We start from the raw sequence: 26,301 nt of genomic DNA on the forward strand, positions 1-26,301 counted from the left end.
TAAGTGTCAGATCCTGAGAGTCTGAATTTAGTGGCAATTGCAAAAAGCTACCCAATTTACCAGCCTGTTCTGAAGTCTCTGGATAGTAATTACCATGGACTCAAGGCTTTGTAAGTACAGGTAAGTTTGTGTCAGTTTTTCCAGATTAGAATGCACAGGCACTGGGATATGAAGAAACGTTCCCAGTATCACCAGGTCTCAAAGTTAAGCAATCTGACCAGAGACGGCTGAATTTTATTCCAAATCCCCAACACGGGACTCCCAGCTCCAAACACAGCCACAATTTAAAACAAAATAAAACAAGACAAGAACAATTGTCGTAAAGAGTGAGAGGGAGCCTAAAGAGGAAAGCAGCTTAATAACTTCAAGTCTGGGCATTGGCGCCCTTGGAACCTCAGACAAGCATCCCATACCTTACTGGGCCTCAGTTTCCCTCTCCAAGAAATAAAATAACACTGTGTCCAATCTCAGAACCTCAATCAGAGACCCAGGCCTGCAAAACAAGGCTTAATTAAGAAACTAGAGGGGTGTGGGAAAGCAGATGAGAACACACCCATGGGAGAGCCCAGGGGTGGGGGTGATCACCTTTGCGGAGCTCCCGGTGCCACACGGAGACGATGGGACCTGCGTGCTTGCGGTGGTGGATGAGCCACAGGGATAGGGTCTGCACACTCTGCTGAGAGTTGCTCAGCTCCGAAAGCTTCTTTTCCAGAGCCGACTCTGAGAAGGAGGACATGGTGGCGGTGGTGAGGAGCGGCCTGGGCCGCCCGATGAGTCGGGGAAAGCGACCGCACTCGGCCCAGGCCTCCGCTGACAGGCTGCAGGGCTCTCCGCCGACTGACAGACAGCTAGGGGTACCAGGTGGGGGAGGGGACAGGTCTCCGCAGTAACAGCCGCCCGCACCGCCGCCACAAGATGGCCACCCGACCTCTCACCCCGCCGCCACGGGGTCAAAGGGCAAGGGCCAGAGCCGGGCGCCGAGGCTTCGCAGCTGGAGGAAAACGATCTTTAGGAGGCGGCAGTCTCTTTGGGCCTTGCTGAGGGGACTTCGAGCCCGGCAGGCCGAGGGAAGAAATCCAGGTCCTCGAACACCGAAAAAGCGCTTTAACCGCTCGCGCCCGCGCGCCGGCGCAGTGAGCCTCACCGGAACCCTTTTTCCCGCTCCTGCAGAACCTTTCTGGCGCGGCGCGGCGCACAATTTATTCGTCATTTCCGTCTAGGGTGGAGGAGGCGGGAGAGTGAGGTAAAGACTGGAAGACGAGGTAAGAGTGGCGGGAGTGTGAGGGAGCTCAGCAACTTAGGAGCGTCCAGAAGCGAATCCTTAGGGGACAGTGAGGCAGGAAGCGCGAGACCTGGGTGTGGGAAGGGCCGCGTCGCTCAGGTGGCTGGCCTAGGCCACACCTCCCTCCGTGCTTGGTCCCTCCCTCCGCCTCCCGCGCGCTCCTCCAGTTCTATTAAAGACACGAACCCTTTGCAGGCCTTCCCCACCTTGGTTCCAGTTCTGTCTTCAGAAGTGATGTCCCTGGTGGAACTGCGCCGTCTACTCGACTGACACCCCTCCCCCCTTTTGAGGGGTATAAGATCTCCAAGAATAAGAGGGCTTGCTATGCAAGAGTGAGAATCTCGAGTTGCCATCATTAAAAAGCCCAAGTTGGTGGCCTGGTCTGTAACTCCGCGCTCTGGAGCTGAGACAGGAAGATCCCTGAGCTTGCTAGATGCCTGCTTAACTCCAGGTTCAGTGAAAGATTCAATCTCAAAAGGATGAGCTAGAGTGTGGTTGAGCGGGACATCAGACATCCTCTGTGCGTGCACCCCACAACACACATTCCTACAACTTTCCTGACCATTGTTGAACTTCTTAGATGTGGGCCCCTCCCAGCCTAGAAGACATTCCTATAGTTGATGCCCGGTTTTCTTAGCTTCTCTGTTCCTAATTTTCGTGCTCTGACCCTTCACCCGGAGTACATCATGATCTTAGCTAGTGTAGTGAGAAGTTTCTGTGTGCTAGACACTTTTCAAAGCTATGAAGTAGGTGTTACCTTCTCACGGTTTAACAATTGAGGACGCAGAAGGTTACAGAGCTGTGGCGATCACATAAGTTTCAAGCTCACATAGCTAAGATCTGAATGAAGAGACTCTTTGTGTGTCCCAGCATCTGGGAGCAAAGCTGAGTTCATAGCTGATTGAGTGGATTAGTGCACAAGTCAACACCTCATAATGATATGGGGGGGGGGGGTGCACACCTTTAATCCCAGCACTTAGGAGGCAGAGACAGCTGGGTCTCTGGGAGTTCCAGGTAAGCCTGGTCTGTGTAGTAAATTCCAGACCAGCTTTTAAGACCCTACCTTTAAAAGGGGGGGGAGGGGCTAGGGCTTTTGTGAGCTCATCTGAACAGTTGTTGAGCACTTAGTTAACGGTCGTGCTACTAGCTTTACATTTCAGTCCTTCCATGTCCTGGGATGGGAATCGCACAGAATCCAGTCAAGGTCTGACTCAGTCAAGTTCTTTACATGTCAGCCAAAGGTTCCTTCGTCCAGTAAATTATTTCTGAGCATTTGTCCGGAGCGCTATTCTGGGTAAACAGACAAGCTGTCTCTGGGAGCTTGCCTTCTAGAAAAGAGGAAAATGGGCATGCAAGTATAAAATGAATCAAAAAATGATTTGCATAAAAATCCAGAAAGCCAAGGTGGGTAGAGGATGCATGGGCTTGAGAAAATGTAAGTTGGTCACATAGGAGTATGTTATACGACAGGATAAAGTAACATTTGGTTGCTTGCAAGGAGTTAGAGAACAAGCCATTAACTGTCTTTCTAGGTAGTGTGAAAACCAACCTCAAACCCTTGTTTGCAATTTTGAAAAGATGGAACAGCAGAGTGATGGAAGTCAGAAGGGTAGTTAGACATAAAGCCAGAGAGTATGGAGGGACCACGTCACATGGGCTCTCTGAACAGGCAGTAGCAAGTGAAGGCAGAACGCTTATTTTGACTGTACTGCACTGTTGTGACATTTGCTTGCAAGCTTTGCTTACACAAGCAAGGAAGACCAGTTTGTCAGCTGTTCTAATAACCCAGGTAAAAGGATGACATAGACCAGGACCGTGCCAGTGGAGGAACCAGGAAAAGGACAGAATCTGGCCCGAGGAATACTGACCTAAGCAACTAGGAGAATGGAGTTTCTGTTTACTGAGGATAGACAGACAAGTTTGAGCAATGGGAACAGCAGGGTGGACACGTTTGATTGAAAATGCTCATCTAGGAACAGTCACCATTTACTGCTCAATGTCTGAGGAGTTAGTTCTAGGACACAGGCACTCACCCCACACACAGGTGCCACACTAAGTTATATATAGTATGATATACTGCATATGTAAATGATGTATAAACATTGTAACTGTTTTTAAAGAAATAAGTAACATTAATGAGCAGACTATATGTTCAGCACAATCCCAGAGATTTTTTTTTTTTAAACCAAATAATTTTGATCTGTGCTTGGTTGAATTGGAGGTTTGGGGCTCACAGGTACAGAAGGCCATCCATACAGGTACATAGGCAATTGGATTTATCAGTCTGGAGCTCAAGGACAAGTTCTGGGCTACAGAACGTATAGGAGTCGTAAGAGAAGAGGTACAGAGAGAGGCTGAGGCTCAGGACAGGTCACAGTTGAAAGGTCTGGAAGACAGAAGTGATGTGCTCATGCCGCTTAGCCTCTTCACCCTTCTAACACTCATTCTAGTTTTCAAATACCCAGCCAGCCTTGAATCTCTGAAGTAACTTCACTTTGTTATATCTGACTTTTTATGTCCGGCTGAAGTGTATTTCCTATTACTTCATTTAGGACTTGGGTGTCTGTAGACATGAAGAAAATTAGTCTTTAGGTTTTTGTTGTTGCTGTTTATATTAATTTTGTGTGTGAGTTCACACATGTATGCCTAGCACTCTTATGAATGTCAGAGGACAACTTGGAGAAATTGGTTTTCCCTTTCTACCATGTGGACTCTGGGATAGAAATCAGGTTGTCAGGTTTGGTGATAAGTACCCCTATTCACTGAGCCATTTCTTCAGCAACCCTCCCTCCTTAAACACCTTAAAGTGTTTTTGTTTGTGTTTGTTTACTTTGTGTGTGCATGGATATGTGTGTGCACATGTGTGTATGCCCATTTTGAAGTCAGAAGACAACTTTTCAGAATTAGATTGGCCTCAGAATCACAGAGATCTCCCTGACTTTTCTTCCCAGGTGTTGGGATTAAAAGTTTGTGCCACCAAGCCTGGCCCTGACCTTGGTTGTCTTTGGTTTAGGTATCGGCATCATACTGACTTTAAAAAGATGGAAGGTGTTTCTTCATCTTCTCTTTCTATATTGTGAGAATTAGTGCTTATTCATCTCAAAATATTGGCTAGAATTTGCCAGTGAATTATTTTTCTCTTTTTTATGAGGTTTTTAAATAACAAACTTGTATTTCACGAAAGTTGCAAAGCTTTTCCAGTAATCTTTCCTAATACGTTACTGCAGTAATTTGATTTAAGCCAATTTGTCCCTGTTGTGGTTTGGGTACGGTTTGAGGGTTCTCCAGTGCTTTGTGCCTTAAAACTTAATCTCAGTGGTGGGGCATTGAGCGAATAAGCACTTGGCATTTAGAGGTATGGCTTTGGGGAAGCAACTGGGATTATTAACAATTAAGGGTGCTGAAGTGGAGCTCCCTTGATTGAAGTAGCTTTATGATAAGGAAAATACCAAACAAGTGTACACATGCACTCTGTCTCTTGTGTAATCTCCTGTGACACTTCAGGGACTCTGCTAGTGAGAAGACCATCATCACCCAGCACATCCCCTAGGCCTCCTACCTCCAAAACTAGGTAGTCTGCCTGTGAGAGTGCTTTAGCTGTAGAGCCTTCTATTAGAAACTGAAATATAGGTGTCTTATGGTTAATCTTCTGTAACCACAGGTTTGCTGTATTCTAAAACAGATTATAAATGCAATTTCTAGTATTTGTATGGTGTATGTAGTATGTACATATCCGTGTGTGTGTGTGTGTGTGTGTGTGTGTGTGTGTGTGTGTGCGTGTGTGAATTTGGGTGTCGGGTGCCACGGTATACATGTGGAGGTCAGAGGACAGTTTCAGGTGGCAGTCTTTGTCCTCCACCTTGATTGAGATGAGAGTCTTTTTGTGGTTTGCAGCAGGATCTATCGTTGGTTTCCACTGTACATGGACCAGGCTGATGGGCCCCAGGGTTTCTGGGGATTCTCCTGTCTCTGCCTCCCATCTCCCTGTAGGATCATTAAGATTAAATACAGCTGCTGCCACTGTATGCAGCTTTACCTGGTGCTAGGAAGGCACACTAAGGTTCTCATACTTGCACAGTAAGGACTTTACCCACTAAGCCATCTCCCTAGTCCTTAATGCAATTTCTTTACTTAAAAGCTTTTTCTGGGATCCATTGTCACACCTTTAGTCCCAGCACTCAGGAGGCAGAAGCATACTCTTGTGAGTTCAAAACCAGCCTGTTCTACAGAGTTCCAAGACAGAACTACACAGCGAAACCCCACCTTAAAGAAAAACAAATAAAAACAAGCTTCTGCCCATTTTTTTTTTTTTGTGTGTACAATTTTTCACAACTTTCCTGAAAGTGGAATTTATGTGCACAAGTTGAAAGAGTGTAGTAAATGCTTTCTGAGCTACTAAAGAAAACTGCCTGCCATGACTGGACTTTTACATTGTTATCTGTTTTTAAAAAGATTTATTTTTTTATTCTGTGTATTTGAGGAGAGGGAAATATACACACATGAGTGCAGGTATCCACAGAAGCCAAAAGAAAGTGTTGGATCCCTGGAGCTGACGTTTAAAGTATTTGTAAGCTACCTGATGTGGGTGCTGGGAACTGAATTTGGTCCTCTGCAAGAACTTCAAGTGCTCTGAACTGCTGACCCATCTTCATCTCCATTGCCAAGTTTTTAATTAAGATGCTTTTATGCCAGCCTTCCTTCTACTGGCTCAACTGGGCTCATACTCATGTATTCTTCTGTGAAAGTGTTTAATAATAATGCCCCAGTGAGATGTTTTCCTCCTACAATGTTAGGGTATTTCTTCCGGTAATTACTAAAAGATTCAGGATCTAATTGTTTTATAAAACTTCCATTTCACTTTGGTAAGTTCAGAGATCTGTAACTCTCCCCCTGGGATTCTTTATAGTAACTGTAATAAAATCTTAGACTCCGGGGGCAGAAACCAGAAAGGGATGGAAGAAAAAGTAAATAAAACATGAGATTGTTACTGGAATCCACTATCTAGTGGATAAGAGTTCCAAATCCACGTTCAGAGCTCCACTGGCACAGAAGTAATGGTAATATGTCCTGTGGGTGCCCATGAATAAGGAAGTGCATTCCAGTACTGTACTCACGCCATCTGTCTACAGGGTCGTCTCACACATCCCATCCACCATAGCTGTCCACATTCTTTGTCAATGTGAAGGTCATAGATGCCGTGTATCTGTCCACACTGGGAAGCACATAATGAGAGAACACAAGATACGGAGGTCCAAGGATAGAAACACCACCACCACCTGTGGTATCTGGACTCATTTGTCCTAAGCATCAGCACAGGACCCACAGTGTGCAACCCTGCATGAGTTGAATCGATTGCTCCAGAAGGTCTTTTTGTAAATAGTACCGGTGAAAGCCACCCTTCAGGCTCTGGTAAGGAGCATGGGTGATCTTGAAGCAGCAGAGTCACTGCAGTCACACCTCATCAAGAATGACAGCCTCATTGGAGCTGCAGCGGGGAGTTCTCTGCCTTCTGGGATTTTGATGTAGTAACAAAAATCAGACAAAAACTGAGTTTTTCAGAAAAGTTTTGAAGTTATTTGTGGTGTTCTTCTGTTGTCCTTGTGATGTCTGTAAAACCTGCCCTGCTGTTGGATTTTATCGCTGCTGTTGATGTGATATTCCTCTCTCCACTTCTCACTCTCTTCCCTTTTGGTCTTAATACAAATTTGTTTTGTTGATCTTTTCAAAGAACCCAGTTTTGTTTACTGATTTTGTTTTCTTCTCATTAATCTTTGCTTTGGATCCTTGTGATTTTCTTTTTCTACTTGTTTTAGGGTTAGTTTACCCTTTTTCCCCTAGAATCTTGGGAAATGAGTTTTGATTTGTTGTTGTTTAAAACTGTTTCCTCTTTCTAATACATAACAGTATTACAGATTTACCTTTGGGGTGGGACTATATAGTTCGGTGGCAGAGTACTTACCTATCACGTGTGAAGGCCTGAGTCCAATTCCCAGCTCCCACAAAATAAATTAAACAAATAAACTGCTTCTTGATGGTTATAGGTGTTTTCATCTTTGTTAACTGGGTCCTCTTTCCTTCCCCCCAACCCACACATGTGCTCTCTGGTTTGCCCCCCTCCTCCAGTCAACAGCTAATAACAAGGCAGAAAATCAACAAGGACACTGAAGAAATCACACACACACACCCCTTGAATTTGAACCCTTGTGCATGCTAAGCTAGTGCTTTATCAACAAATATGTAGGCTGGCAGGTCTGGAACTCAGACCTACCTCTCGAGGGTTTCATTTAAGTGTCTGCCACCACTCCCTATTGCTGTTCTGTCTTGTGTACTGAGTTGCAAGCATGTCACTACCCAGGGGAAATGCTGTATGTTTGTTTTTCTTCCCATGTCTTCTTTGTTCCGTGTATTGTTTGCTTGTCATGTTTGTGAGCTTTTCTAAACACCCTCAAGATTTCAGACTTGATTCCGTTACACTTGGAGAACATCCTCTGTATGGTTTCAGCTCTTTTAAATGTGCGAAGGTTGGAGGCTGGAGAGATGGGTCTGTGGTTAAGAGGATGCACTGTTCTTACAGAGGATCTAAGTTAAGATCCCAGCACTGAACTCCATAAATTCCTCACCCACAAAATGAGGAGCCCAGGCCTCAGGAAGGTGAAGTGAGGCCCATACAGAGAGCAGGTATTTATTTGTCAAAGGATTGGTTTCAAGCACCCATTCAACTTTTATGCATGTGAGTGTTTTGTCTGCATGCATGTGTGTGCACAAGTGGGCCTGGTGTCCACAGAGGTGAGAAGAGAATGTTGAATCCCTTGAAACTTGAGTTGCAGATAGTTTTCAATTACCACATGGATGCTGGGAACTGACCTCTGCAAGAGTAACAAGTGCTTTTAACAGTTAAGCCATCTCTAGCTCTCTGACCTATTTTAGTGTTGTTCTGTGAACTCTTAAAAAGAAAATATAGTCTGCTGTTGTGGGGTAGAATGTTGTATACCTATCATCAGTTGTGAGGCAGGGGAGGTGACTTTTTGGTGTCCTTGTTGATTTTCTGTCTGGTTTTTATTAGTTCTTGACAGAGGAATGGTGATCCCTCCACTGGTTCTTATGCCTACTTTGTAGCTTTTTTATTTTTCACACATTTGTCAGCTTTTGTTTTATGCATGTAATTTGGAAGTGCTGTTTCTTAGTAGACTTACTCCTTAACTATTATATAATGTTCCTCTCTGTCTCAGTAACCTTGATCTGGAGTGTATGTCTAATATAGTTCCTATTTCTTTAACATTTGCATGGTAATCTTCTCCATCCTTTGGCTCTTATCCTAAATGTAACAATAACTTATATGAAGTGGATTTCTTGTAAACAGTTTTATAATTAGATCACAATTTAAAATCCATTCTAGCGGTTTCTTCCTTTTACTTAGTATATTTGAATTCTTTACATTTAACATAATTATTGATATGTTAAAACTCAGCTCTGCCTCTTGGTTCTGTTTTTATTTCTGTTATCTTTTTTTAGCCTTCCCACAGGTTGCTTGAACAACTCGTAGAATTTCATTTGAATTACCTGTGATGTTTTTATTTCTGTGTGTATAACCTTTTCAATGGTTATTGTACCTTAAAGGTTTGTAACTTACCAGTTCTAGCTAGGAAGATGCCCAGACAGGACACAGAGGTACTTCAGTGTGCTGAGAGTTTGATATCTAGCTTCTTTTGCTCTCTTATTGAGGGGACCTAGGCAAATCAGCAGTTCTAAATGGCCTTTAGTGCAGAGACAGACAAATAAGCTGTCATTCGAACCCAAGACAGCAATCCTCCAAATGCCTGAATATGTCAATGGAGTGTTGAATCTTTTTCATTGCATTATTCTTGTTTTTCAGAAGGAGATCTGCATAGACTACATGTTGCAGGGTTCCTTCCTACTCCTGGCTGACCTTGCAAACTTCTAAAGTCTTAGATCCTAAGCATTCTGGCCCCCTCCGAATAGATTGCAGTAGATCTAGTGTGGAGCCCCAGTAACCTGAACTTAAATCATAGCCCCTTAATTCTGATGAGCAGCCACACTGGGAACCCCTGATATAGTACAAAGAATATTAGTATAGTCTTTGGAGTCAGGCTTGAGACAAATCTTTTGTCTGAGATCTGTCGTGTGGGCCTTGCTTCTCTTTCTGAAGCTTGGGCTCCTCAGTTTGTGGATAAGAAATTTGTGGACATAAAATATCTAGCATGGCTACATACAGATTGTACTGAAGCTGTTTGTATTTTAATGTTAATTCCACTTCCCCAAGAAGGGCTGCCTAGTCCTATAACTCCAACTGAGCCTTCCCATTTTAATTAGTAAAATAAAGGAAAGCCAGTGACTGGGCGGGGTTAGGGAGATTGAGAGGGTGGAGGAGGTGGAGGAGGTGGAGGAGGTCAGAAGATGGAGGGGAAGGTCTTGGTGACATGGAGCTTCCAAAGTACCAGCTAGACCCAGGTGATATTGATTGGTGTTAAATAGCTATGAACATTAAAGATGTTACAGGTCTAGTATCTCATATAGAAGGGCAGTTTGTATCTTTGTCTATTTGATGCAATCTTGTTGTGTAAGAGGGTTTGTAGATTGAGAGTTGAATATATAAACCTGTATGAAAAGCTATCGGGTTGTGAAGTTGTGTTTGTGGAATTTTGGGGTACAGAAACACCCCAGGACAGGCGGAGAAGCGGCGGTAGTAAACTGCCAAGGGAAAGGAGTTGCGTGGACAAGTTGGGCCATGGTGGCAGCTCAGACTGGGTGCCAGAGGTACATCTGGCTCCGTATCAGGGTCAGGCCTCAGGAGTGAGACAAGACCTCAGGGTTGGTAAAGAGATAAACCAATTATTATTTTTTAATATTTACTGCAACAGCCACATGCAATGGTGCATGAATTTTATCCCAGTACTTGTGAAGCAGAGACAGGTGGGTTTCTGTGAGTTTGAAGCCAGCCTGATCTACATAGTGAGTTCTAGGCCAGCCATGACTACACAATGAGACCCTGTCTCAAACCTAGCAAGGGGCCTGGGGAAATGGCTAAGTAGGTAAGGGACCTGCAAGTAAAGCATGAGGACCTGAGTTCCAATCCCCATCACCAACATGAAAATCCAGGAACAGTGTGGTGTGACCTGTGATCCTGTCACTAGGGGCATTTTCCTTTTCTCCACAGCACTTAGCACCTGTCAGACCAGATTACCACCCATCTTGAAATATAACTGTAAGGAAAGATGACGGGGCACCAATGAAAGGAAAAGTCACAGGGCACCAATGTTGTGAAAGGATAACGATCCGAGTCATGGCACCAATGTTAGGGGAAGGATGAAGAGAGTGGGGGGCATATGGCCCATGGAGGTGCGGCGAGGCCTGAGGCAAGGGAGATGCCTCTGAGGGGTCCATGTTGGGAATCCCTTCCCTGAGGGACCAGCCACACAACAGTATAGTACGGAATAGAGTTTATTCAGGTCATGGGAGAGTTAAGAGGGTGGTAGAGGCAGAGAGAGAGAGAAGTAGAGGAGTAGAGGCCGGCCATGAGCATGTGGGAGAGAGGGGGAAGGGAAAGGGGAGAGCAAGGCTGCAAGAGCACAAGGGCAGGAGAGGCCAAGAGAGAGAGGAGGGGTCAAGCAGCTCCTTTTATAGTGTCAGGTCACTGGGGCGGAGCATACCTGGCCACTGCTGGGTAATTGAGGGGTGGGGTATACCTGGCTGTTGCTAGGTAACTGAGGGGTGGAGTTTACAGAATCCCAACATTCCCCCATTTTTGTTTAATTAAAAAAGAAAAATTAGAGGCGATGGTGGACCAGGAATAGGGTCGTTGTGATCTCTTTGACTGCTTCATGCTGGTTTGGGGCGATGTTTAGAGAGGCCAGAAAAGTGGGGGTAGGGATGTTTGTCCAGTCTTAAGAGTTGATTGTTTCCTTGTTGTCCAGGGTCTGTGGAACCATCTGAGGATAGGTCAGAAGTAACAGGTCCAGTTGAAGCGTCTGTGTCTGAGAGAGAAGACTGAAGCATCTGTAGGTTGCTTCTCTGGAGCTGTTCTAGATGTAATAAACACCTGGACTTGACAAGATGCTGGAACACACATATGTATACATTATAGGTAGAGATTAAGTACATTTGGTTTGGAAGAAAGATTTTTCAGGAGCAGTCCTAATGCTGCCATTCCTCCCCTTTTCTCATTCTAAAAAAGAGAAAAAAGGGGAGGGGGAGGCCGATGGTGAAAGGGGAATAGGGGCGTCGAGTCTCATTGGCTACTTCCTGCTGTCTTGGGGCGTCGTAAGGGGGTGCAGCTGGCTTTCACCATCGGGATCCACCTGGCAAATGTTCACATCAGGCTCCTCTATGGACAATGGCTGGTAGTCCTGTAACAGGAACTAATTAATAGTTTGATTAGAAATTTTTTGTCTGTTGTTGAAGTAGACAGAAGATTGATAAGGTTTGGAGCAAATTACTATAATGTGTCCCGGATATTTTAAAACGACTTGCCATGCCATGAAGAGGGATAGGGGAAAGGTGTGGAGTCATGGCAACATCAGAGTCAGGGCAGCTGAATGTTGATAGTACTTACAGGAGGGACTCTGGCTAGTTTTTTACAGTAGAGCTTACCAACAACTTCTGTCTCCCACCTGGGATCTCATGGATCTTGTATGTGGTAAAAGAGCTGCAGGTGTCTCAAGAATCACCTTAAAAGGGTCCTGGTAGGGTCTAGTAATTGGGTGACAATAGAAGAGTGTTTAGCAACAGACTCGGGGGTCTACCTGATAAGCTGGTAAAGGAAACATGTTTGTGTTAGTAGGTTGACTGGATAGAAGCAGAGGGGTTGCTAGCGAGCTTGGGTTCAGGCAAATGGGGGGAGCAAAGGAAATAGAGGCTCCCAACTTAGCTAGATCTCTTCTCTAATAAAGGGACAGGACATGTTGACACTACCAAAAGGAATGACTGAGAGGTACACCCCTAAAAATGTAAGTAAGTGCTGGACTCTGGTGAGGAAGGTAAGGTGTCTTCTTACCCGACAATAGGAAAATGGGAGGGAGAAGTAGGTCCCCAAAACTCTGTCAGGACCGAGTAAGTGGCCCCAGTGCCCAAGAGGAAGGAGATGGGCTGCTCACATACCATGATAGCTACCCATGGCTCCCTGTTCGTGATGGCAGTGGTCAGGTCAAGGGAGCCTGGACCTCTTCAGTTGTCTATAGCCAAGCCTAGAAGGCTGGAGGGTTATTTGGGCGTGATGTCCCTCTGTCTTGCGTGACACAGGGCAATCGACAGCCCAATGTTCCTCTGGATCATACTTAGGACACGGCCTCTTGGCTTGTGAGGGCTGGAGCAAGCTTTCACCCAATGACCTATTGACCACATCTGTAGAAGGGGCCCGGTGGTGTAGCAGTGGCTGGGGCTGGTCGGGAAGCCTTTGCCAGCATATGGTATTTGTGAGCCTTTTTACCTTTTCCATGGTACACTTTAAAGGCCAGCACCAAGACTTCTGTCTGTGGAGTTAGGGGTTCCCCCTCAAGCTTTTAGGCTAGTCTCTTATGTCGGGGTAGCTCTAGGAAAAGAAATAGGTCATTAGAAGTTGTTTACCTTTTGGGTTTTTAGGGTCTAAGTTAGTGTCTATCTGTTTGATGGATCTCGTCTGCATGCATTTTTTTTCTGCTCCCAAACTCGCTGGTTTTCCTCAGGAAGTAAATTATTAGTGAGACTCATAGTAAAGCATGGAACATCAGACTATAAGATTGTGCCGCAGAAGAGGACAGAAAGGGAGGAAAGGGGCACCGGCAGTGGTGCTTGAGGCCGGATGGCGTGTCCATGTCCACACGTGAGTCTGGCTGTGGAAGGGAGTTTTGAAAAGCTTAGAATAACATGAGTAGAAGCTGAGGTAGAGGTTTGGATTTTGTGGCGATGGCTCGTTGGCTGAATCGAGAGCTGTGGTGTCATCTGCCTTATTGCCTCATTGCTAAAAGGAGGTGGGTGGGATTACAAGAACACAGAGAAGGATTAGAGCGGAGATAAATAAATGCCTGTACACAGGGAACCTCTTTCCATTTACCAGATCTTTGGCAGTATGAGTGACGGTCTCATAAAATTAATGAGTCTAGGGTGCCATTATGAGTCATTATCTAGTGGATACTGAGTCCAAACATTGTTGTAGAGGTGTATCAATTTAGATGTCTTTAGCTGAGGTGTCAGTGTTAGAGATTTGGAATTTTTTAGGAGACATCCCAGTGGGGAGCCTGGTGACCCGTTTTGAGACATTGAGTTGTCCATTGGGAAGGTACAGGGAGGGGGCTACGGAGCCATCCAATCCAGCGTCCCAGTGGATGAAACTCGGTAGAAAAGTTTCGCCTATGCGCAGGGGTCGCGAGTCGTCACTCGGACTCCTGGTGGCTTCGCCAGATCCCGGATCTGGCAGAGAGTGCCCTCGCCAGGCCTGGACTTCGGCTGAGTGAACCGGCTGCTAGAGCCCTGGGGGAAGGGAAAAAGAGTGAAGGGCACTCCCGACGAGCTTCTCAATGGTCAATGTCTGTCTCAAAACTGTGGCTATAGAGAAGTAACCCTCTTTGCCCGCAAAGGCTGGCCAGGCCTTTTTGGGAAATCGGGGATTTTCTCTGCCAACTGGAGTGACAATCTCTACCAATTTGCCAATGTTTGTGCGGGAATCTTAGCCATGATCTGGTATCAGGAAAAGTGAAACCGTGTGGTGTGTGGCTGATCTATCTCAGCAGCCCAGGTGGCGGGAGCTACTAGCACACATGGTGGAGCAGTGGCCAGCAAGTGTCTAGAGCTTCAGTAATGGCGACAACTCACGTGTTGGAAGTCTGTGAGTCGGGCAGCTGTTGGCAGATCAGCCGTGGCGGCAGATGGGGAGGCAGCTGTGGCACATGACGGCTGCAGCGGTAGCAGCAGCAGCGGCAGGGAGATGGCGGCGGGAGACGGTCACGGGTCTTGAGCTAGTGAGCGTTGGGATGCGAACCTGCATTTTCTTGAGGCGCTGGCACCAATCCAAGGTTGTTAAAAGTCACAGAATGAAAGGAAAGAGAGATCTGGTCCTGAGGAAATCTAACATCCTCACACGGGGCACCAATGAAAGGAAAAGTCACAGGGCACCAATGTTGTGAAAGGATAACGATCCGAGTCATGGCACCAATGTTAGGGGAAGGATGAAGAGAGTGGGGGGCATATGGCCCATGGAGGTGCGGCGAGGCCTGAGGCAAGGGAGATGCCTCTGAGGGGTCCATGTTGGGAATCCCTTCCCTGAGGGACCAGCCACACAACAGTATAGTACGGAATAGAGTTTATTCAGGTCATGGGAGAGTTAAGAGGGTGGTAGAGGCAGAGAGAGAGAGAAGTAGAGGAGTAGAGGCCGGCCATGAGCATGTGGGAGAGAGGGGGAAGGGAAAGGGGAGAGCAAGGCTGCAAGAGCACAAGGGCAGGAGAGGCCAAGAGAGAGAGGAGGGGTCAAGCAGCTCCTTTTATAGTGTCAGGTCACTGGGGCGGAGCATACCTGGCCACTGCTGGGTAATTGAGGGGTGGGGTATACCTGGCTGTTGCTAGGTAACTGAGGGGTGGAGTTTACAGAATCCCAACAATAACCACTAGCAGCATAAAATAACCACTTGGTGCCAGGAGGAAGAAACAGGCAAGGCAAAAATCACACTTTCTAAAGCCTGTATTGGAGTTGGGGAAGACCAAGGGATAGAGGCAGGAATATGTCTGAAACTCATTGACCAACCAGTCTAGCAGAGTTGATGAGCTTCATATACAGTTAGATGCCCTATTTTCAAAAGTGGAACGCAGTTGAGAAAAGGCATCTGATGTCAACCTTTGGCGTCCACATTCATGAATTCTTGTATACATGTACACATCTACACTAACAAGTTCAACACACGGATGCCTAGTACAGTGCCTGGCATAGGATGATTATTCTCTTAAATATTATTTCTTTATTTTATTCATGAGTGCTTGCCTGCATATATATGTCTCTATACCATTTGCATGCCCCGTGCCTGTGGAGGTCAGAAGTCATCAGATCCCCTGAAACTGGAGTCCTAGGTTTTTTGAGCCACTGTGTAGGTGCTGAGAATTGTACCTAAATCGTCTGCAAGAGCAGCAATGAGGCCTCTCTTGAGCCCCAGTAGGGTGTCGACCTTTTTAAAAAAAGTTTAAAAATCTTAATTTTCTTTGTCTTTAGGAATTTGTATGGGAACTTCTTACATGTCTCTATGGTCCAAACCTAGTCTTCTTTTCCAACAGCAATCATTAGACGTTGGAAATGTTGTAGGTTATCTTATCTATCAAATTTAATTTTTTTGAAGGAAGCTACATATGGAAACCACATAGCTAAGTACTAGGAGAATCTGGACTGAAACAGACACCATAAAGGCCCTATTTGGGCTTAACATCTAAAAATGGCCTAAGGAACAGCCACAATCTAAAACTGGTCGCCTCAAAAACCGGTACAGCAGGTTGTCCCTTTGTGAATAAGGTCAACTGCCTGGAGGGAAGAATGTGGTAGTTTCTAACCAGAATCCAGTCTGAACATAGCTTCCTCAGAGTTCTATCGAGTGAGAGAACCAGACCTTGGGTCATGACCATTAGCAACATAAAATACGCAGTGCCAGGAGCGAGAAACTAACTAGGCAAAGATACGCCTTTTAGGACCCACATTTGAGTGAAGGGAGGAGACCCTGGGTAGAATCCAAAATAAAATACACAGGTAGGCGACCTGGTTCACAGGAGGTACTAAGTGCTGTGAACGGAAATCCAAGGTGGAGAAAGGAGATGGGTGGTGTTGACAAGGCCTTACTCTGAAGTTGCATGTGGAAGAGGCCAGGAGAGAGTATGCTGTGAGTTTATTCAGGCACCGGAAGGGGAAGCCTGACATGTGATCTCATCAGTGTCACTGCAGTGTGAAGCCTGGCACACGCCACTGTGTCTCCACTTCCATGTGTCTGTTCTTGTGGCAGGATTTTAGGTGTGCTCTTCCTTCCTCAGCATTCGTGCTCTCTGTGAGCTCTTCTCCGTCGGCATCCACTTCCAAGCTCCTTCCTTAGCTGCGCTTTCTTTCTCTTCATTGTTTGCTTGTCGTTCAAGAGGCTGGACATGACACATGCTTTTAATCCCAGCACTGGGAAGCAGAGGCAGGTGAGTCTCTGAGTTCAACATCAGCCTTGTCTACAGAGTGAGTTCCAGGGCAGCCAGGGCTATGTAGAGAGACCCTGTCTCCACAAAAAATGAACAGAAAGTGTCTATAAAAGATAAGGGTGCTTCCTGTATAGAGTGCGCCTTTGGATCCACCCACTGTTGGTATGGCACATCTCCGAGATGAGGCGGGAAAGCTTGCAAAGGAGGACATGACCCATGCTCTCCACTGGTTGGTCTCATCTGCCAGCTCTGCAGTAGCACCTGTAACAGAGGACACGTTAGCCTAAGAAGTTCCAGAGGCTGCCGACGTGGCTGTCCACTCCCGCTCCTGTTTATTCAGCTACTGTCTGAACTGCCAGTTGTTACTTGTTCTGCCTGACTGTCCATCCCTGAGTCACCTTTGGGTCCAGGCACACCTGCTCGGTTAGGGAAACTGCAAACTGCAGCAGCCCTGTGGTAAATAATCAGGGCTGTAGTTTAAAGGAGGACAATCCAGGACACTGAGGCTCTGAACAGTTCCTCTGTAATTGACATATGGTCACACAAGCACGATTTCATGACTGCCCCATAAAGCTACATGATTGCCTTTATAGTCATATCAAAGTAGCATTGTGTTATACTGCCTTCCTTACAAAAATCTGCTTTGTATTTCTGATCCTTGGCCCATTCTTTAGATGTCTGGCTGTGGTAAACCTTAATCTGGATGACAGTCCATTGAGAGATGATAACACCATTTATCCATAGGTATAAATTTGGTAGCTTCTATTCCAGGTTGACAGTGGATGGCATCACCCTGAGCACATCTTCTGGGGCCCTGATACAGGTGTTTTACTAGGTGTATATCAGTGTGAGGTGGCTAGATCATAGAATACACCTGCTTTCCTGCAGAGTTAGCTACTGCCAAAGAGTTTTCCTGAGTGATTGATTGTGTTGCTTCACATCCTTGCCAGCATCTACTATCCCCCCCACTTGTATACACGGTGATAGTGGTGGTTGTGGTTAGTTAAGACAGTGCCTCCCTAGTAGTTCCAACTGCCTTGGAGCTTGCTTTGTAGACGAGCCTAGCCTCAAAACTCAGAGATTCTTCTTCTTCTGTCTCCCGACCACTGGGATTAAAGGTGTACACCACTCTACCCAGTTTTAATTATTATTTATTTTATTTCATGTGTATGAGGTGGAGGCGTTCCACAACTGACAACTTTCCAGAAAAGTCCTGCTGGGGTTTTGATTGGGATCATGTGGACTTTCTCAGTGGTTCTCATCCAAGAGTGATTTTTGGCCTCCACAGGATAGTTGGCAATACCTGGAGACATTTTTAGTTGTCATAGCAGTGAGACTGTAATAGTGTCTAAAATCAAAAGGCCAAGAAAACCGCTAAGTCCCCACCAGTTCTCAGGCAGCCTTTCATCAGCAAATCATCGCCCAGCTAAAATGTCAGTAGCACTGCTGGAAGACGCTCAGTCAGTGTGCTCTAGCTGAACCATGTCTGCCATCTTACTATTTGTTTTCTAAGTGGCTCATTGTTGGTTTTGTTTTTTCATTTTCACACCCCTCCCCCCCCTTTAAAAAATTTTTTATTCAGAGTCAGGGTTTTACTGTGCAGCCTGGCTGTCCTGGAACTCACTCTGTAGCCCAGGCTGTCCTCAAACTCACAGAAACCTGCCCGCCTCTGCCTCCTGCGTGCTGGGATTATAGGTGTGTATAATCCTAAAACCTTCTTTTAGATTAGTCAGAAATATTATTATCCCTTTTCTACTGCCTTTGTAAGGAGGGTATTTGTTTACAATTCTTTTAAGAGCACACCCTCTAGATTTTGACTTGTGTTTGACATCTAAATACAATGTATCTGATGCAAATTGTCTGCCACTTCCTGGCACTTGCAGACTCCCAGAACACTGAACTCCATTTGCATTTTAGTTTCACATAAACAACAAGAGGAAGACTGACGCGTTGTTTAACACTTGTTTGTGTTGGCCAGTTCCATTTTCCTCATTCTGCTCCCCATGCTTCATTCCAGGTTCCTGCTTCTACTCTTTTTCCTGTAGATTTTCCTCTGATTTTTGCAGGGAGCTGACAGAATTAAGAAATTCCCTTAGCCTGAGTAACACCATTTTATGTAGCTCTCAGCGTAGGTTTCTGTTTCCCACAGTAAAGGCCTTTTCCCAGAAATTAGGTGGTCTCACTTTGGTCTAGCCAAGTAGAACGGTCACCCAGACAACAGATCCTGCTTGGCAGAACATTTCCTCCTGCACCTAGGTTGTCCCCCTCCCCATGTAATTCTCCACAAAGAGTACTGTGATCAGCCCTTTAGCTGGAAAGTTCCCTTAGTTCCATGCTTTACTTTCCCGTGCCTTATTTCCTTCTTCTACTTGTATAAAACTAGCATGTGAAAAAATAAGAACTTGTCAGCTTGCTCAGACCACCTGTCTTGCTGTCTTCTTTGCATCTCTTGTTCCCCCATTCTCTCCTAGGTGAGCCCAAGTCGGGGTAACTGCTTCCTCTCTACTCTCCCTTTGGTTTTTCAGCAGAACAACTGTGATCGGTTTGTACTCTCCCTAGTCAGCTTGGGATTTGCTTTGGTGTGTGTTGATCGCTTTGTCTAATGCTCTTCCTCCTAGGCCTTACTCGCACATGAGAGCTTTCAGTACCTCCAAGTCCGTTATCACCTGCCTACCATTCTTTTCTGCTTTGGCTTGAGTTTGGGCAGTTTTTATTGATTGTCTTCCGATCAGTCTTGTCTGCTGCTAAGTTCATTTGCTGCTAAACCTTACGCTGTGTTCTTAATGATAGATACTGCATTTCTTAGCTCTGTGTGTCTGTTTGACAGGGGAGGGGACATTTACTCAAAAGAAAGGTTTTCGGGTTTAAGTTTTGGTTGTTTCATGTTAGGGTAAAGTTGGTTATGAGGCCTCAGGCTAGACTTGAACTCATACTTGTTCCTACTTCATCATTCCAGGTGCTAGGGTTGCAGTCCTACGAGGATATGCCAGCAGATAGTTATTTTTAGTAAAATCAATAGTATTTTAGCCAAGCATAATGGTGCACATTTTTAATTCCAGCACTTGGGAGACAGAGGTGGGTGGATTTTTGTGAGTTCATGGCCAGCCTGATCTACATAGTGAGTTCCAGGACAGCCAGAGCTACATAGTGAGACCCTTTCTCAAAACAAAAACAAAACGAGAATAATATTTGTATTTAGAGAACATTTTGGATAACATAAAATCAAGTTAAAGTGTGTGAATTAAGAACCAAAATTCTTACTTTTTAAAGTTGGAGCTGGACAGATGGCTTGGCGATTAAGAGCACTGACTGCTCTTCCAGGTCCTGAGTTCAATTCCCAGTAACCACATGGTGGCTCACAACCATCTGTAATGGGATCTGATGCCCTCTTCTGGAGTGTCTGAAGACAGCTACAGTGTACTCACATACATACAAAAAATAGATTTAAAAAAAGAAGAAGAAGAATTTTAAGAGTCTACCTAGCCAGGTGGTGGTGGCCTTTAATTCAGCATTAGGGAAGCAGAGGCAGGTGGATCTCTGAGTTCCAAGACAGCCAGAGAAACCTTGTCCAAAAAAAAAAAAAAGCTACCTAAAATAAAAAATAATAATCTGGGACCAATAGCTGTTCAATCAACTTTTAAGTATAATTAAATGAGTTCAGTTTAGCTTTTATTGAATTCATAGACCATTCCTAATTCTAATTTTAGCTTTAAGTCACTTGTTAAAAAGAAGGCAGCAATAAGTAAGTAATACCTTCAGATAAACAGAGAAACTACCTCAAGAAAAATAGGTCCAGCAAGATGGCACAGTGGGTAAAGGTGCTTGCCGTGAGAGGTAGAAGGGGGAGCTCCAGGTTCTCTGACCTACACATAGTCTGTCTACCCATCCATCTACCTACCTGCCTATCGTTTTTAACTAAGAAGGGGAGAAAGAAAAGGAGTGGTTCTTTTGATTCTTTACTGTGTTAATCTTTATTTTATTTTATTTTATTTTTGGTTTTTCCAAGACAGGGTTTCTCTGAGTAGCCTTGGTTGCCCTGGAACTCACAATGTAGACCAGGCTAATCTGCCTCTGCCTCCCAAGTGCTGGGACTAAAGGTGTGTACCACCACTGCTTAGCTCATCTTGATTTCTAAAGACCTTGCTGTTTCCGTTATCTGCGAGTTTACTTTTGTCTTTCCTGGGGAGTGTCAGTTGTGTGGTCTTGTTTCTTCACGTGTTCAGGGATGTCTTACATATGAGAGAGTATATAAAAAGACTATAATGGTTCCATACGATACTGTCTTCTCAGAGACTCGGCACACAGGAGCCAAGACTGAACTTAAAGAGGGACTGAGCTGAGTCACCAACTCAGTTTGAGGGCAAACCTCCAGTTTTGTTACTCTAGCTTTAAAGAACACCAGAATATCTCTTGGTGTTTCAGCAACAGCCTCTCCAGAATCTTGTATTTTGACATTTCTCTAAACTAGGTTTGTCTCTAGACCGTTGTGTTTTCTCTTTTCTCCAGTGATAGCTCTCTTCTGTGCAGGCCCCCAAGAAGTACCAAGTTGGAGTGGGGAGCTGTAGAAACACTTTGAGCATCCTCCTCCTCTGCACTGTTAGTCCACTTGTCTCTGCTCCCTCGGGTGTTGGATGCTTTAAGAAATGACTTTTGGGTGGATGTAATGACTCCTCTAATCCAAACACTTCAGAGGCTGAGGCAGAAAGAAGGTTTGCCATGAATTTGAGGACACACACACACACACACACACAATTTGTAATTTGACTTTTCAGCCATCAGTAAAAGTGTTAGTCTGTCATATCTTACTCTACCCTACTTGTGAGAAGGATTTGTAAGGAACTGCAGAGATGCTGAATGTCTGCCAGGGCCTTTTTTTTACTTCTAGGTATGGGATTTCCCTTACCTTCCCAGAGCCATGGTCTAAAGTAGTAAGACACACATGCTCAACTGTGGACTCTCAGTACTGTAGCAGAGGTATATGCTAGCGGTAGTAAGAAAAGGGAGAAGTTGTCAGTTGGCATGTGAATTCAAGAAGGGCCAGCACAGGACAAGAGGTGCAAGGGTGAGGTGGCGGCTGTTATAGTTGCCCAGCATGAAGTTGGTTTAGAACAGCTTTGACAGAGTGGAAGTAAAACTGAAGTCATGGTGGGGTTAAGAGGTAAGTGAAAGCAGGCAGAGATCTCAAGGCTTATAGCTTGCGTGAGGGTCATAAATGACAAAGGAAAGCCATTCTGAACATGCCATTTCCTCTATTTCATTAGGCCTGTGTCCAGACACAGTCTGAGCTGGGGATCTGCTACCCCAAGGGATTCTTGGGTCTCTTGTGGTTTTTTGTTTGTTTTTGTATGTCTGTGCTTAAGGTTCTGTATATGAGGGGCAAGGTGCTCACACATGTGGGCACATAAGTGTATGGAGGCCTTGGGTATCATCCCTCAGGAAACATCCACCTGTTTGGTTTGGTTCGGTTAGACCGAGGCTCTCATTAGGACCTAGAGCTCACCGATTAGGCTAGACTAGGTCAGCCAGTCCCAGGAATCCTTTCTCTACCCCAAATGCCATCACACCTGGCTCTTTGCACAGAGTTCTCAGAGATTGGATGAGGCTGTTGTATTGCAGAGCAAGTGCCTCACCTGCAGAGCCCCTTGCTCAGGGTTAAGCTAGTTCTGCTTGACCTCCCTGGCCACTCCCTGGGTTCAGGAATTAGCATTATCTATTCATTATTATTTCATCAAGTGGACTTTGGGGTATGGAAAATCATAGTTTTAATGCTAAGAAATATCTTTTGTAGCGTACTTAAACCTGTTTAGCTGGTCCTTTATTTAAATTCTCATCTTCGTCTAGTAGTATTTCTACTACAGGTAGGCTTCACCACCTCCACGAGTCTGAAATGTATTTCCTGTTTCTGACTGCAGTTAGCTTCCTTTCCTATTCGTTAATCCAGTGACATACCTCAGGCAGAAGATGTCACAGACAGTGTGTAAGCCAGTGCCCACAGGGGTGCTATTGGTCTTCAGCCACACTTGTGGCACCCACATTTGGCATTTTCCTGATCTAGATGAGACTTGGAATCCTTTCCTTGGCCACAGGGTCTGTGAAACCCCAGCTGCCAGGCTCTGGGCATCTGATTGTGTGCGGGAGCCCTCTCTTGGTTCTCAGGTACCAACCAGCACAGCTCTGAAATGGCCCAGTCTTGCCCATACACACCATGCTCCTCTGGCCTACCAGCCCTGTAGCCACTGGATTTAGGACTCACTCATGCAGATAGACATGGACAGCCAAGGAGAAAAGATCCTAATCCAGTGAGGGTGCCAGCGGTTTACAGTGTTATATGTTTATAGTCTCCAGCTTCAGCTCAACCCTGAGTACTCTGGGCCCACAGGGGTGTGTCCTCCCATCATGCTGTTTTCCCAAAGGGAATGTTGGAGGCTTTTATTTCTCTAGTCAAGCTCTGTTTGTTCTCCTGTTTGTCCGTCATCTGTCTCTGAATCTGAGCCTCCCTCACAGGAAGAAAAAGCTGTCAGGCATCCATCTGTCCAGCTTCTTCATTATCTCTCAACCTGTCTCCTCTGCTTCCCTGCATTCCACCAGCTTTCTGTGCTGCTGCAGTCTCTTCCCCGTGATGTCCGTGGCAGTATGCATCCTTGAGTTCCTTCTCTTTTGGACTGTTCTTCTTCCTTTGTGTCAGCCTCGCCAGCTCTGATCCTTCCTCCATATGACCGTCCACATAAAGACGATCATAGCCTCCCACCCCCTACCCCCAGTCACTCACTTAAAAATCTCTCAGTGACAAGAATAGGCAAAAGGAATCTTCAGAGAGGGGAAGGAGAGGGGGAGGGAGGGAGAGAGAGAGTGAGTGTAAAGAGGAATCAGTTGTAAAGGACATGAGAAAGCACATTGTCTGTAGGTCTATACATGAATGAAAACTTACACTGACTTACCAGGACAGTGTGTTTTACTCTGTATGTTTCTCTTTCAGCAGCCCAGGAATTAGAACCCAAACTTGGCCTGGCCCAGGTCACGGTTCAGGCATCCTATATTGTGAGACTCAGTTCTGGCTTTCCCTGGGATGTGACTCCTCCCTGCTCACTTAGAACCTAAATTCAGGTCTGTCCTAATCCCTAGAGACTGTAGCATGTGCTTACATCCCTCACTAAGCTGGGATACTCCAATAATAGGAGCCTTGCTATAATATAAATAAAAGTTCTTTGCAGTTTCCTTGTTCCCCCTTGCAGTGGCTAGCACTTGGGACCCCACGAATGTTGAATGGATGGTGGGCAGATGGATGAATGGATGGACCTTCACTTTGTATTTGCATTGAGCTTGACTGTTTTTTACTGAGAAGCTTCTCTCCTCTAGCCTGCAGGATGTTTCCTCGGTGAGGGGAAAGCGGTTGTTACAATGGCGGTGTTTGACACTCCTGAGGAGGCTTTTGGCGTCTTACGTCCAGTGTGTGTTCAGCTCACAAAGACCCAGACAGTGGAGAATGTGGAGCATCTGCAGACACAGTTACAAACCATAAGTGACTCTGCCCTTCAGGAACTACAACAGTACGTTCTCTTCCCCTTGCGATTTGCACTGAAGACCCCAGGTCCCAAAAGAGAGCGTCTGGTACAGAGTGTGGTGGAATGTCTCACCTTTGTCCTCTCTTCAACATGTGTGAGAGAGCAGGAGCTTCTCCAGGAACTCTTCTCGGAACTCTCAGCCTGTCTGTACTCTCCCAACTCCCAGAGACCCGCAGCTTTGTCAGAGGAGTTGAAATTGGCTGTGATCCAGGGACTTAGCACCTTAATGCACTCAGCTTACAGGGACATCATTCTGACTTTTTATGAGCCCTCCATTCTTCCTCGTTTAGGATTTGCTGTGTCTTTACTGTTGGGCTTGGCAGAGCAGGAGAAGTCAAAACAGATTAAAATTGCTGCCTTACAGTGTCTACAGGTTCTCCTCCTTCAGTGTGATTGTCAGGACCATCCAAGGCCTTTGGATGAACTGGAGCAGCAACAGCTGGGGGATTTGTTGGCATCTTTCTTACCCGGGATCTCAACTACACTGACCAGGGTCATCACAGGAGACTTTAAACAAGGTCACAGCATTGTCGTGTCTTCCCTGAAGGTCTTTTACAAGACAGTGGGCTTCATCATGGCTGATGAACAGCTTACAAGGATCCCAAAGGCCCGAGCAAAGCCTGCAGTTGAGGACAGAGTAGCAGCCCTGATGATTCACAGGGAAGCAGACTGGGTAAAAAGCACTGGCGACAAGTTGGCGATCCTTATTAAAAAGATAGTTGACTGTGTCTCTGCTCACCCACACTGGAAGGTGAGGCTGGAGCTGGTGGAGCTTGTGGAGGTCCTGCTTTTGAAGTGCAGTCAGTCCCTGGTTGAATCTACGGGTCCCCTCTTGAAGGTGTTAGTTGGCCTAGTCAATGATGAAAGTCCTGAAGTCCAGGCCCAGTGCAGTACAGTGCTAAGGCGTATTGCAGATCAGAAGGTAGTAGTGGGCAGCCGAGCCTTGGCTGACATCTTGTCGGAAAGCCTGCATTCACTGGCCACATCTCTTCCCCGCCTGATGAACACACAAGATGATCAGGGCAAGTTCTCTACCCTTTCCCTGTTACTCGGGTATCTGAAACTGTTGGGCCCCAAAGTACATATGATTCTCAATTCTGTGGCCCATGTGCAGCGCCTTTCCAGGGCACTCATCCAAGTACTGGAGCTAGAGGTGACTGATGTCAAGATGGTGGAAGAGCGTCGCTGGAACTCTGATAACCTGAGTGCTTCTGCAGAGGCCTCAGCCGCACGGCCATGGAGCCGAGTCCAGAGGCGACACTTCCGATGCTTCACTGACGAGAGGGTTTTCCTGCTCCTTCGGAAGATCTGTCAGCTCCTGGGCTATTATGGGGACCTGTATTTGCTTGTGGATCACTTTATGGAACTGTATCATACATCCGTAGTTTATCGGAAGCAAGCTGCCATGATCCTTAATGAACTGGTTGTAGGGGCTGCTGGACTGGACGTAGAAGATATTCATAACAGATGCTCAGGCACAGGCCCAGAGGAACTGAGAGAGATTGTGAAGTCTATACTAGAGGAATACACAAGCCAAGAAAACTGGTACTTGATTACCTGCATTGAAGCTGAGGATGGGGAGGAGGTGATGATGAAGCAGCAGGGCCTCCAGGCTGTCACATCTGGCATCCACACCTGCCAGGTTTTATCCTTTCCAGCCCTGTCAAAGCCGAGTCCCACTATCTGCTCCATGAACAGTAACATCTGGCAGATATGCATTCAGTTGGAAGGGATTGGCCAGTTTGCTTATGCATTAGGAAAAGACTTTCGTTTGCTTTTGATGTCAGCTCTCTATCCGGTACTAGAGAAGGCTGGAGACCAAACCTTGCTCATTAGTCAAGTGGCTACTAGCACCATGGTAGATATTTGCCATGCTTGCGGCTATAACTCTGTACAGCACCTGATCAATCAAAATTCAGACTATTTGGTGAATGGAATCTCTTTAAATCTGCGTCACCTCGCTCTGCACCCTCATACCCCGAAAGTCTTGGAAGTCATGCTTCGGAACTCAGATGCTAGCCTACTTCCTTTGGTAGCAGACGTGGTTCAAGATGTCTTGGCTACCCTGGACCAATTTTATGATAAGAGAGCTGCATCCTTTGTCAGCGTTCTGCATGCTCTGCTGGCAGCATTAGGTACGTTGAAAGCCCTTGTTGATGCCAATTGAGATAGCCAGGATCCTGGTTTTCCTGTTCTTGCTTTATTCCACGTTCATGATTGTGCTATGGAGAACATTGGAAAGGTTGTCTCTCCAACCCGGATCATTGGGCTTCACTGTTTATTTTCTATACATATAGGCTAGCATTTTTTTATTTT

The 26,301-nt window shown here is 45.8% G+C and overlaps 2 protein-coding genes across 4 annotated transcripts in view; one reads left to right on the forward strand and one right to left on the reverse strand.

The window, feature by feature from the left end:
• The window catches only part of RPRD1B (regulation of nuclear pre-mRNA domain containing 1B), a 41,620-nt gene extending 40,519 nt beyond the window's left edge, over positions 1-1,101 (reverse strand). For both annotated transcript variants that reach the window (XM_080925246.1, XM_080925245.1), the window contains exon 1: positions 586-1,101. In XM_080925246.1, the coding sequence (XP_080781372.1) occupies positions 586-736 (151 nt within the window). In that variant the 5' untranslated portion in view covers positions 737-1,101. The remainder of the gene's footprint in view (positions 1-585) is intronic.
• Positions 1,102-1,224: 123 nt separating this feature from the next.
• The window catches only part of TTI1 (TELO2 interacting protein 1), a 47,564-nt gene continuing 22,487 nt past the window's right edge, over positions 1,225-26,301 (forward strand). For both annotated transcript variants that reach the window (XR_013975242.1, XM_080925244.1), the window contains exons 1-2: positions 1,225-1,262; positions 23,780-26,120. Coding sequence is in view for 1 of the 2 variants with exons in the window: in XM_080925244.1 (XP_080781370.1) it covers positions 23,822-26,120 (2,299 nt within the window). In the remaining variant the exon portion in view is untranslated. The remainder of the gene's footprint in view (positions 1,263-23,779; positions 26,121-26,301) is intronic.

This window comes from Micromys minutus (genome assembly GCF_963924665.1).
Source record: "Micromys minutus genome assembly, chromosome: 11".
Classification (NCBI taxonomy): Eukaryota; Metazoa; Chordata; class Mammalia; order Rodentia; family Muridae; genus Micromys; species Micromys minutus.